At 40.6% G+C, this 14,462-nt stretch overlaps 1 protein-coding gene across 13 annotated transcripts in view; it reads left to right on the plus strand.

Annotated features, from left to right (window-relative positions):
* The window catches only part of TENM2 (teneurin transmembrane protein 2), a 2,252,147-nt gene that overhangs the window by 1,973,930 nt on the left and 263,755 nt on the right, over window positions 1-14,462 (plus strand). For all 13 annotated transcript variants that reach the window (XM_083181867.1, XM_083181872.1, XM_083181875.1 and 10 more), the window contains one exon: window positions 1,352-1,560. In XM_083181867.1, the coding sequence (XP_083037993.1) occupies window positions 1,352-1,560 (209 nt within the window). The remainder of the gene's footprint in view (window positions 1-1,351; window positions 1,561-14,462) is intronic.

A 14,462-nucleotide genomic window follows, 5' to 3' on the forward strand; every position in this document is an offset into this window, starting at 1 on the left:
TCATATTTCCACATTCACTCATCCTTGTTAATCTATTTCATATCCTTTTACATTGAAGAGGAATGAAAAAAGCACAGAGTTGCATGTTGCCATTTATTATATTTATTCACAGAAACCAATTCTAACCCTAAAAGTAATAAGAGCCAGGTTGCACATTTCCTCATGAGCCGGCCCTTGCCTCCCTTCTCACTTGTGTCCTAGCTTCAAAAATGTTGAGTGTTCACCCGTGGTGCAGGGAAGAGCACTGGAGCCCCACACAAATCCACTACAGTATTGATTATGTTTAGGAACCCAATACATTTTGCAGAAAATGCCATCACATTTCTAGATATTCTCCTGGGTTTTATATGATTAATAAACATATATAAACAGAGCATACAGAGGTGCGGCACTCTGGTATTAAAGAAAATCACCAACACCGGTATCCTGATCACAGTCCGTTTGTGAATTCACCAACACCGGTATCCTGATCACAGTCTGTTTGTGAATTCACCAACACCGGTATCCTGATCACAGTCTGTTTGTGATTGAAACCTGCATATCCTTGTGTCGGTCTTTTTCTTCAATACCAGGGTGCAGCACCTCTGTGTGCTCTGTATTCCCTTTGAATGTGGGGGCACCCAGGAAGAATATACTATTGGAAGAGTGCCTGTCCCAAGCAATGTACAGTGCAGCTTGGTTTTGTCCAACTTCATAAATTTCCGCCTTGGTAACAGGTCCGATGCAGGAAATGAACAAATTGTTACATAATGATGACATTTTGCATTCTTCAGTAATCAGACCAGATATGAGTAACATACTAAAAACTTCCAATACTTGTTATTCTCTGAATAATCAAGTTCTATAAGCTTTGTATTTCCTTATCTTGTATGTCTGCTTACATTTCCTGTCATTATTGTACTGATAATAAAGTGTCACTTCCTTAAAAGTTAAAGTTTAAACTATACAAATAATAAAAATATTGTGTTCTATTAAAATAACATATATAAGATAGTTAATTATAGTATTTATTCAGCAAATTTGGTTTTCCTGTAATAGTAGTTTTATATATATATATGCATTACTGTTTGTGTTTAGCTGCGTGGGTACTTTGATGTATTTAGTAAAGGTTGGTTTTGATGAGTGTACATCTGATTCAGATACAATTTGATAGGAATAGAACTATTCAACATTCATCTTCAGAGGTAATAAGTCAAGATGAAAGTCAAGGTAATGCATTTCAAAAATCCTTAAGGACATCCTTCCTAGAAATAATGTATGATTCTCTCTGTAATGCAGATTGTTCTGTTCCTTTTATCATATAGTACAAATGCAGAAATCAAATAAACATACATTAATTATTGTATTCCAGGACCTTGGACCACTACAAGAAACAGCAGCATAGACAACGGAGAAGTAGAGATTGGCCGCCGGATCACGCAGGAAGTACCAGCAGGGGTGTTTTGGAGATCTCACATCCACATCATTCAACCGCAGTTTCTCAAATTTAATATCTCATTAGGGAAGGATGCTCTGTTTGGTGTTTACATACGGAGGGGCCTTCCTCCTTCACATGCCCAGGTATGAAATGCTGCATGAGTACACAATATAAAAGTATATTATGAAGACATGCACAATACACAAGTGTCACACACAGGCCCTTATTCAGATCTGATCGCAGTACAATTTTGTTCTCAAAATAGGCAAAACCATGTGCACTGCAGGTGGGGCAGATGTAACATTTGCAGAGAGAGTTACATTTGGGTGAGTTATTTCTGTGCAGGGCAAATACTGGCTGCATTATTTTTACACTGCAATTTAGATTTCAGTTTCAACACATCCCACCCAAATGTAACTCTCTGCACATGTTACATCTGCCCCACTTGCAGTGCACATGGTTTTTCCCATTTTGAGAACAAATTTGTACTGCGATCAGATCTGAATAAGGGCCATAGTGTATTACCCCACTATGGTCATACTACTATTTCAGATGATATAAAACATATATTTCACAATGTCACTTGACTATGCCACACAATACAGACACACATGTTGGATCGTTATATCAAAATATGAAATGACGCAGGTATACATTACATTATTATTTTACCATGCCAATCAATGTGACGCTGTCACATGTCCAAGCTAGGCAATACAGGCATACATATCACCATATAAAACCAAAACTTGCTGAGCTAATATTAAATTAAACTAAAGGCACCATGGATAAATACACTCACACAGATAATTTTAATAATACCCAATGGTATAACATCACATTTATTTAATGGAATAATAAAAAGTATTCGGCCATCCAAAAAGACAGAATATATAACAAAGGATACAATAAATCAGTGTAAACATTAGTTAAAGCATAAAAATTGGATATACTTTGTGTGTTCCACTTTAACATTTAAAGTGCACCCGGTCCAGCATCCAGAGACTATTAGACTTTGGGCGGTATTTAATGAGCCTGATTCGCCATGTTTTTATGGCGAATTTGTGCTGTTTGGCGAATTTTTGACTAAAACGGTGAATCACCCTATTCAATGACCACATGGCGAATACATTTGAAGGTTTTTTCGCCATTATTCACCGAGTAGCAATCGCTATCTTTTTATGGAGAAGTGGAATGTGAACTTTTAAAATAAAGTGTTTTGTTTTTTACATTTGGTGTCAAAAAATCAGGAATTTTATTCTGAGGAGGGGCATGCTACTTTTATTCATGTGCTGTAAGCACATGAATATATATTTAATTTAAAAAAAAATATATATATATATATATATTTTTTTACACAGCAGCCAGCAGGGGGCGCCGGAGCCGAGCCGCTCATTAGATATTCATATATTCACTGCACCCGATCGTTACGATCGGGTATAGTGAATATAGGTCCCCTGCTGGCACCCCCGGGGGGCAGCCTGTGCTGCCTGGCACCCGGGGAGCCCACCTAACCCCCACAAACGTTCTGGGCTAGGCAGAGAGACTTCCATCTCTCTGCCTGCCACCGTCCTCAGGCTCCCTGCGGCATACGCCGCAGGAGCTCATATTCGCCAGTCAGGGGCAGCGAGCCCCTGACACGTTGAATACCGGAGCCCGCCGGCTCCGGAACGTGGCGAATGTGCAGCGAATCCTAAAAAGGATTCGCTGCACCTCGCAGGTATTCTCATTGAATACCGCCCTTTAATACGGTTCAATTTTGCCACAAAATAATTGGTTATCTCTATCATACAGTCAGTCACTATATGGCAATCTCCACAAATGAATGGCAAAGTTTCTCTCACCTGCTCCCTACCTGCCTCCAAACCGGAGGGACACTCTAGCTCATACCAACAGCAACTCCACAAGCGAACGGAGGCACAGGTGAGAGACGCGCTTACCACGCGCTTGCAAACAGCACTTCACACTGACTGTACTATTTTAAATAGTAAAACTTTCCCATTCATTTGTGGAGATTGCCATATAGTGACACGGACTGTATGATAGAGATAACCAATTCTTTTGTGGCAAAATTTAAAGTCTAATCGTCTCTGGATGCGTTACCGGTTGCACTTGAAATTTTAAAGTGGAACACAAAGTATATCCAATTTTTTAGGTGGCCGCCTAGAATACTTTTTATTATTCCATAAAATAAATGTGATGTTATACCATTGGGTAGTATTAAAATTATCTGTGTGATTGTATTTATCCATGGTGCCTTTATTTTTAATTTAATATTAGCGCAGCAACTCAATTCTTTTGGTTTTAGATTTGTATTCTGTCTCAGGTGTAGGGTAGTATTGTGTACATACACTTGTACATATAGAGGGCTATAGCTGAGATATATTTATTATTATTATTATTAATAATTAACACATTTTTTAAATATATTTATACATTTTTAAATATTCTTTATTAGTGCCTAATTTAACAGTAGAATATAGCGGTCGTTCTCTTTTGAATATATATCACCATGTCACATGACTATGCCAGCCAATAGAATGCCAAATATTTCACTGTCATACTTCCACAATGCAAATAGTACGGGGAGCCTAGCTAATTAGTGCTAATGACTAAAAAAGTTCCATTGGGAAATTGTTATAAGCAGTTTTTATATCCTACATAATAAAAGTCTACTACTGCTCCTCACCTCAATGGAGGGGAATTCATGTGTTTTGCAGACCAAGGGCCACTAGATGGGCCATTCTTTTATGTTGCTCTGTTATTTCGAAAGAATGGTATCTAGTTATTGGATAAATTGTGTCTTTTGCATGATGGTGATCATTCTGACATTTATTTACACCTTCTTTTTCTAAGTACTGTTTTGTTATGGTGCTTATTGGAGAAACAACTTAAAAAAATGTAATAGTTTTTATAAATTTCTTTCTTTCATGGTATTAAAAATATCTGTCTTCCGTTACCATTGGTGCAAATACTGACAGCAAATTCTGCCTAGTGTACCACATCAGCATCCACTTTTTGCACAATGCGATATGATGTGCGTGGGAGCAGGCATGGCTAGCAGCACATACTTTATGTGCCATGTGATGTGTTGTGCGTGGGAAAATGCATCCCATCGCTAGCAGCACATATTTTGTGTGCCATGTGATGTGATGTGCATGGGAGCGCGCATCGCTAGCAACACATACTTTTTGTGTGGTGTGATGTACGTAGCAGCATGCATCACAACTCTAGCAGCACATACTTTATGTGCCATGTGATGTGATGTGCGTGGGAGCGCGCATCGCTAGCAACACATACTTTTTGTGTGGTGTGATGTACGTAGCAGCATGCATCACAACTCTAGCAGCACATACTTTATGTGCCATGTAATGTGATGTTCGTGGGAGCGCGCATGGTTAGCAACACATTCTTTATGTGCCATGTGATGTGATGTGCGTGGTTGCGCGCATCGCTAGCAGCACATACTTTTTGTGTGGTGTGATGTACATGGGAGCATGCATCACAACTCTAGCAGCACATAATTTATGTGCCATGTGATGTGCTGTCCTTGGGAGCATGCATCCCATCGCTAGCAGCACATATTTTGTGTGCCATGTGATGTGATGTGCGTGGGAGCGTGCATCGCTAGCAGCACATACTTTTTGAGTGGTGTGATGTACGTAGCAGTATGCATCACAACTCTAGCAGCACATACTTTATGTGCCATGTGATGCGATGTGCGTGGGAGCATGCATCACATCGCTAGCAGCACATATTTTGTGTGCCATGAGATGTGCGTGGGGGCGCTCATGGCTAGCAGCACATACTTTGTGCCATGTGATGTGCGTGGGAAAGTTCATCGCTAGCAGCACATAATTTAAGTGCCATGTGATGTGATGTGCATGGGAGCGTGCAGAGCTAGCAGCACATACTTTGTGTTATGCGATGCACATGGGAGTGCGCATCGCTAGCCCAAAGCGCTCCGCGTGTGGGCAAGTTTAGACAACCCGCACATTTATGCAAAAGTTGTTTTATTTTTGTCATATTTTTACATTTTTTTAGCTAATATTAAAATCTTTATAAAAATGTGCTTCATCTAAGTACGTTTCCTATGGTGACCCTACAAATGTGGGTCATATTTCCCACTTGTTAGGGGTTTGTTGAGTCTGAGTGCAGCTCCTTACTAGACTTGAAGGGAATATTACAACATCTGTAATAGTACTGTAAATACCAATAATAGGGAGATCCGTCTCAGCAGGATGAAGAGACAAGAATGGTATCCTGTTGCCTCTGTGTACTGTAATTACATCTAATTTGCTGATCACTAAGGCGCTCACACAAAGGGTTGTATTGTGTCTTTTCATATCAATAGGAAACCCCTTCAGATCTCTCGGGGGGGACCTTCTCACCTCCGTCACTGTCTGAGCTAATCTTTTTCATCTGGGATGTTCTATTATTTCAGTCCATATCAACTGACAATTTTTGCACCATGTGTAAAAATAACTGACACTGACGCTGGGATAAAAGGAATTTTGCTGCAACCCAGATGTTTCACCAGCTGAGCCAGTAGGCTACCAGCTCCTTGCAAAGTCCCTCAGGCGACACGTTCACAGCTAAGCTGATCTAGTGCTGTCCTAATATCTACAACACAATGTAAACGCTAAGCTGCGGGACATTGATGTGAAGAGATTGTTCATGCAGGCCAGCCATACATGCCAAAATTTTATTAATGCAGTATTCTAGCCAGTTTCTTCTTCAGATGATATCCCTTATCTGTATTACAAAACGATAAACTAAATATACATCACACGCACATCAAAATGAAAAGAAACTGATTGGACTGGCCAGGATTTCCAAATGTACCTGTAATATCATTTTGATTGTAGCAGTAAAGATCAGTGGAGCAACCTGTAACAGTAATTTTTAAATAATTAAAAGTTTTAAAACAAAATTATGTCACTTAAAAGATATTAAATACTCTAAGGCCCCTATTCAGATCTGATCGCAGTACAAATTTGTACATGTTACATCTGCCCCACCTGCAGTGCACATGGTTTTGTCCATTTTGAGAACACATTTGTACTGCGATCAGATCTGAAGAAGGGCCATAGTTGGAATCCTTTGATGCTGCTAAGGCACCATTATACAAAGTTGTCAATTAGTGAGACTCTAATGAACATAAGGTGCCCATTATATTACTGTGACCTGCTTCTTGTCAAATACTTAAGCTAGCTTAACACTAACAAATAAAGACTCGGGCACTAAATAACCACACGGACACCAACTGCTAGATTTAAAAGGTCAACAAATATTTATTGATTTGGTGATCTGTATAACTAAGCATGGGAGGATGGCAAGAGAAGGCGCTACCAAACACCAGCCCAGTAAACTTGATACTAGACCAAAAACCAAGGAGGGGCTCACCACGGCCTCCTACTGCATAACCTGCATTGTGCAGCACCCACCACCACCACTCTGGCAAAGCAATGGACATTCCCACATGGGAACGCCCTTGGTCCACCCGCGAGTGAAGGACACACCAGCCGACCTTCCAAAAGGAGGTGCCTGACAATGACCACTTATGCCCTGCTTTGGCCACTGGCTGGTAGCGACTTTCTGCCCATCTGGCTTTAAATAGCCAACTATAAAATTGAATCAATCAAAACAATGAATGAAATTGAAGGGCAGGTGGGAGGGCTCCCACAAGATAGCAAGAAAAAGGGGGTCACTTGACCTGAGAACGCAGTGACTCGGTTTCTTAATTGAGATTTTTTTATCTAAGTTTAAAATAATAATATATTATTTTTAATGTCAAGAGATGCAGTGCTTAGCAGCACTGGACAGTGTGGAAAATATGACATACATTGAACAGAGACATACAGTAAAAGTACACAGAATGCATGAAGATGTGAAAACACAGTGCAGCAAAGGCATACATACTGTATAAGAAAGCACAGTGTAGTAAGGGCATACATGTAAGCGATAACAGTGTAGTAAAGGCATGCATGTAAGAGAGCACTGTGTAGGGAAGACATGCATATAAGAAAGCACAGTCTAGTAAGGGCATGCGTGTAAGAGAGCACTGTGTAGGGAAGACATGCATGTAAGCGAGCACAGTGTAGCAAACTCATGCATATAAGAGAGCACAGTGTAGGGAAGGCATGCATATAAGAGAGCTCAGTGTAACGGAGGCATGCATGTAAGAGCAGAGTGTAGCAAAGTCATGCATGTAAGAGAGCACTGTGTCATGAAGGCATGCATGTAAGAGAGCACAGTGTAGCAAAGTCATGCATGTAAGAGAGCACAGTGTGGCGAAGGCATGTATATAAGAGAGCACAGTGTGGCGAAGGCATGTATATAAGAGAGCACAGTGTAGCAAAGTCATGCATGTAAGAGAGCACAGTGTGGCGAAGGCATGTATATAAGAGAGCACAGTGTGGCGAAGGCATGTATATAAGAGAGCACAGTGTGGCGAAGGCATGTATATAAGAGAGCACAGTGTGGCGAAGGCATGTATATAAGAGAGCACAGTGTGGCGAAGGCATGTATATAAGAGAGCACAGTGTGGCGAAGGCATGTATATAAGAGAGCACAGTGTGGCGAAGGCATGTATATAAGAGAGCACAGTGTGGCGAAGGCATGTATATAAGAGAGCACAGTGTGGCGAAGGCATACATGTAGACTTCCAGTTGTAAGTTCTGAAAATAACACATGATTATCTTACTGGAAAACTGGCCACTCAGTAAGAAGATGGCGCAGCTGCCGCTAGAGGAGAGAGGCTCGGAATGGATATTGGACAGTAAGCCAGTGTAAGCAAGGTATTACAGGCGGAAATCCGAGGTGATGTTGCCCATAGCAAACTGTCAGATTCTGTCTATTATTTTCTAAGATGCAATAGAGAAATGATAGATAGAATCTGATTGGTTGCTATGGACAACATCACTTCTTTTCGTATTTAGAAGCTTTAGTACATGTTCCCCTATTAAAGTGTTGTGCCCTACGACACATTGGGGGAAATTTACTAAAGGAAATTTGTAAAAAATAGGTATATTTGTATCCAGAAATACACTTATTTTTGACATTTACTATCCCGAAAATACGGCAATTCGTATTCGTATTGATAGCACATCAATATGAATACGAATTGCCGTATTTTCGGGATAGTAAATGTCAAAAATGAGTGTATTTCTGGATACAAATACACCTATTTTTTTTACAAATTTCCTTTGGTAAATTTCCCCCATTATCTCTGTGTAGACATCTACTGATTTTGTAAGCTTGACTGTACTTGCCTGGCTGCTGGGTCAGACCAATTACTGTATATACTCTGATCACAGAAGCTCTCATACATTGATTATGCCACCGAACATGCAGAAGCCAGTCAGCCCCTAACTGTCATGTCTTAACCCCAGCTTCTAACAGTTAGGAGCAGATTAGCTACTGCACCAAGCTTAATAAATCTGCCCTATTATGCCAGTGCAATAAATATTATCACATGTGGATTATGCCAGTGCTGTGCCCTCCTATATTATGCCAGCAGTGTGACCCCCCAATCTCAGTGTAGCCAGCTCTTTGTTCTTATATATTAATTATAACATCTTTGTAAAATGTAAACACGTCTGTCCCTGAATGTATTTGCCAATTTAGGTTATAGTGGAGTAGAAGAAGAAAGCTAAACTCATAATCACATCTTACATAATAGGTGACCTGATGTGTCAGAACAGTAATAAAAATAAGAATATATTTGAGCTTTATTTAACAGCTAGTGACATGGGTGAAGTATCATGACACAAGTAGATAAGTGTGGAAGTGCCTTTTATTTATAACCAGTGTAAAGTCCTAGCTCAGTAGACTAAGGTAGCAGTTTGAATGTTTTATTCTGCTTCGGTTACCCTTAGGATCTCTCCACAAGTCAAGAGGTACACTCAGAAAGGGCTAAAGCAAGAAGTTTTTGCTTCAGTTTGCAGTTACTCTTCGATCGGACCAACTGCTGTGCCTGCCCTGCCATCTGAGGTAAAATCGACGGCGAGCGTTGGGAAGGCAGTGAGAGCTGCCAAACCCAGCTGAGCAGAACAGCGTGCAGCCAGCAAGAAATGTCAGCTTTTATTGCTTCTGTCTTCCGTGTCGACCTGCTGCAAAAATATATTTCAAACCGTAATATATAGATATCTTTAACTCTTTCTGCTTTTGCACACACACGGTATATCTGTATTATAGTCATTTACTTTATAGAAATATTTAAACTGTCACTTGTTTTATTACCAAGGAATTCTTTTACATATAATATAAATATAGTTTAATATTTTTAGTCATATATTGATTTCATTTATAGCAATCGAACTGTGGTTAATGTGGCTTGCAAGCAGTGATAGGTCACACCTCCTAAAGACTCCATCTCAGATAATGGTATAGATTATTTCCGGGCACTGGCTTACCTCAGCCCATATACATTGCACAAATGAAACAAGGACAACTGTATCAGAACCACATTTCTTCTGACCTATTTCAGGTTCTGCGTAATACAGTAAATCTGCGCTCAGTGCCAGTATGGTATATGCAGACACACTGCGGCTAAGCTGCCTTTATACGCTAACATTTAAAGGTGCTTCCCAGAGAGTTATTTACAAATGAATATTTTTAGTAAAACATTTAGATAATCGGAATAGATCAATTCATTTTAGACTGACATTTCTCATATGCTCCTTATTTATCCTGACTTACCCACAAGTACTTCTAGGCTGGCAGTAAAATGATTCCTTTAATGGATAATTAAAGCAGCTTTAAAAATATGCAGCAATATGCAGTTTATTTCAAATTAGATGTTTGTCATTTAATGTTCCTTAATGTTCGTGCTCTGTCTTCAGTGAGGCACATTCAAAGAAGAAAAATGGATCTAGATCTTTATGTGTAAAATGCATCTATAATAGATCTAAAAATACTTGCTTCTTTAACGTCACTTGTGCATTGCTGTTCTATAACTGAGAAACGTACAAGTTCCAGCTCAGGCACATCATCCCATCCTAGAACATTACCCCACCATATGGCATTTCTTTTTTACAGAACGTTAAAAAGTTTGTATTCCAGTCTAATCACTAGTGCTCGACTGTACCGATTTCGTGGGCCACTGCTTTTTACACGCTGAGAATGATCAACATGCTTTGCATACATTATTTTAACTACTAATTATTTTTTATGTAATCTTCTTGACAAGGGCTTAGCGAAACAGTAATTGCACATGACAGCCAATGTCAGTCTTTAATTGCTATGCAAACATTTTTATAAAACCTAAAATATAGCAATGTGATAGCCAAATTTACCATTTGTTACCTGCAGCCAGACCAAGGTGTGTATTTTCTCTGAAGCATTATAAGCAGTGCTATTTTTCAGCAGGAACTCCGTTCCTGAACCTCTAATTAAATATGACATCATCAGGAACTGAAAATCTACTTTTCATAAGATAAGTTTTATTTTAAAGTCACATGTGAGTCCCTTTGTTTCTAAATACAATATATACATCTATCTCTCCCTACCTCTCTCTATTATATATGTTTCTTTTTATTTAATTGATCCACCCCCAGACCTGGTGTTCCTGAACCTATTTTTCCAGAAAAAATAGTACTGATTATAAGCACTAATGAAGGGCCCTCGAGCTGTCCGGTAACACTCTGTGGCAGTATTTTTCAACTTGCGACTCACCAAACAAGAATTTCAAATTGCCAAGGCACACCATTGGACCCCCACAGAGAAAAATGCATTAGCCCCCACAGGAAAAAATAAAATAGACCTATTGGAGCCAGAGAGAACAAAATGTGGGGTCGCTTCGGGACTGAAGCATTTCCAAGTCTCAGGGCGACCCTGAATTTTGCGATCTGAAGGGTATATCCATTTCAACTCCACAAAACTGCATTGCCTTGTGAATCATGAGCAATGTTATACACATCTTCAAATACACAAAATTGTCACATGTAACTTAGGCCCTTATTCTGGTTGGTGCGGCCGGAGCCGCATATGCGGCTCCGACCGTGCAGGCGAATCCCCGCCTTCCATACGGATCGCCACGGCCGTCCGTACGCGGATATGTGGCGATCCGCATGAAATTGGACGGGGATACGCCTCCTCCATGGTGGGAGCAGCCCCTGCATTCGATGGTCGCCGAACATCGAATGCAGGGCCGCACGCTCCACCAGCTCCCGCAACACAAGACCACACGGACACTTGTCCGTGTGAAATCTTGTATGGGGGCGGGCAGCTGACATCCGGCGATGTCAGATGCCCGCCCCGTGCCCACGCGTCACGGCCTCATTACCATGCATACGCCCCGCGTTTGCATGGGAACGCCCATGAAACGCGGGGCGTATGCATAGGGTAATGAGGATAAGTAGCCCCTCACGCCCCTCTACGCCCCCTGTGCGGCGTATAGAGAATCCTTGCGGCGAAATCGCCTGCACATGCGCAGAGTGACCTCTGCACATGCGCAGTAGATAAACATCGGCGGCCCGTACGCAAGCGGGAATATCCGCACCAACCAGAATAAGGGCCAAAGATACAACTCTAATGATTCTTGTTGCCATTAAGGAAACACACCTTTCTGATGCCCAAGTATCCTATCTGATGCCCATCACTGTTTCATCATAGATGCCAAAACACTTGCCATGACCATCTCTACTTTAACCCCTTCATGACAGAGCCAGTTTGTGCCTTCATGACAGAGCCCTTTTTTTCAAATCTGACATGTCTCACTTAAGTGGGGATAAATTTTTTTTGCTTTTACTTATCCCAGTGATTTTGAGAATGTTTTCTCGTGACACATTGTACTTCAAGTTAGTGGTAAATTTTGGTCGATACAGTCTGTGTTTTTTTGTGAAAAATACCAAAATATCGTGAAAAAATGGAAAATTTAGCAATATGCAAAATGTCACATTTTCTGCTTGTGAGACAAATAATCATACCACTCAAAATAGTTAATAACTAACAAAGACCATATGTCTACTTTATGTTGCAATCATTATTTCAACCTCCTTTTCATTTTTTTGGACACTAGGAGGCTTCAAATATGACTAGCAAATTCTCAAATTTTCAAGAAAATTTCAAACACTGATTTTTTTAGGGACCAGTTCAGTTCTGATGTGACTTTGAGGGACTTGTATGTGAGACACCCCCATAAATGATGCCATTTCAAAAACTGCACCCCTCACAGTATTCAAAACAGCATTTTGGAAGTTTGTTAACCCTTTAGGTGTTTCACAGGAATTAAAACAGTGTAGGTGAAATTTCAAAATTTCTTTTTTTTTGCAGAGTTTCAATTTTAATACATTTTTCTAACGAATACAGTAGATTTTACTAGAGAAATGTGACTAAAAATTGATTCCCCCAATTCTTTTGTTTTCAAAAATATCCTATATGTGGCCCTAGTGTGCACGTTGACCAAACCACAGGCTTCATAATAGAAGGAGCACCTACTTGATTTTGGAGCCTCCTTTTTATGAGATTTTTTTTTAGGCACCATGTAGGTTTCTAGGCACCATAAGTGCTAAAAGTTAGGAACCTCCCCCACAAGTCACCCCATTTTGCAATCTACACCCCTCAGGGAATTCATCTAGGGGTATAGTGTACATTTCAAACCCCCAGGGGTTTCACCAATTTTGGTACAACTGGGATGTGAAAATGGAAAATTACATTTTTTTACACAAACATGCAGTTCTGGCTCAAAATTTTTCATTTTCACAAGGAATGAAGGAGACAAAGCACCCCAAAATCTGTGCCCCAATTTCTCCCGAGTACGGCAATGCCTCACATGTGACCAAAAAATACCAGTTGGGTGCATGGCAGGACTCAGAAGGGAAGGAGTGATTTTTGGATTTTGCAGCACAGATTTTGGTGGAATGAATGGTGGGTGCTATGTTGCACCAATACAGTGGAACCCCCCCACAAGTCACCCCATTTTGCAAAGTACACCCCTCAGGGAATTCATCTAGGGGTATAGTGTACATTTCAAACCCCCAGGGGTTTCACCAATTTTGATACAACTGGGCAGTGAAAATGAAAAATTACATTTTTTTACACAAAAATGCAGTTCTGGCTCAAAATTTTTCATTTTCACAAGGAATGAAGGAGACAAAGCACCCCAAAATCTGTGCCCCAATTTCTCCCGAGTACGGCAATGCCTCACATGTGACCAAAAAATACCAGTTGGGCGCATGGCAGGACTCAGAAGGGAAGGAGTGATTTTTGGATTTGGCAGCACAGATTTTGGTGGAATGAATGGTGGGTGCCATGTTGCATTAGCAAGACTCCCAAAGCACCAATACAGTGGAACCCCCCCACAAGTCACCCCATTTTGCAAAGTACACCCCTCAGGGAATTCATCTAGGGGTATAGTGTACATTTCAAACCCCCAGGGGTTTCACCAATTTTGATACAACTGGGCAGTGAAAATGAAAAATTACATTTTTTTACACAAAAATGCAGTTCTGGCTCAAAATTTTTCATTTTCACAAGGAATGAAGGAAACAAAGCACCCCAAAATCTGTGCCCCAATTTCTCCCGAGTACGGCAATGCCTCACATGTGACCAAAAAATACCAGTTGGGTGCATGGCAGGACTCAGAAGGGAAGGAGTGATTTTTGGATTTGGCAGCACAGATTTTGGTGGAATGAATGGTGGGTGCCATGTTGCATTAGCAAGACTCCCAAAGCACCAATACAGTGGAACCCCCCCACAAGTCACCCCATTTTGCAAAGTACACCCCTCAGGGAATTAATCTAGGGGTATAGTGTACATTTCAAACCCCCAGGGGTTTCACCAATTTTGGTACAACTGGGCTGTGAAAATGAAAAATTACATTTTTTTACACAAAAATGTACTTCTGGCTCAAAATTTTTCATTTTCACAAGGAATGAAGGAGACAAAGCACCCCAAAATCTGTGCCCCCATTTCTCCAGAGTACGGCAATGCCTCACATGTGACCAAAAAATACCAGTTGGGTGCATGGCAGGACTCAGAAGGGAAGGAGTGATTTTTGGATTTTGCAGCACAGATTTTGGTGGAATGAATGGTGGGTGCT

This window comes from Crinia signifera, chromosome 4 (genome assembly GCF_055691185.1).
Source record: "Crinia signifera chromosome 4, ASM5569118v1, whole genome shotgun sequence".
Lineage (NCBI taxonomy): Eukaryota > Metazoa > Chordata > Amphibia > Anura > Myobatrachidae > Crinia > Crinia signifera.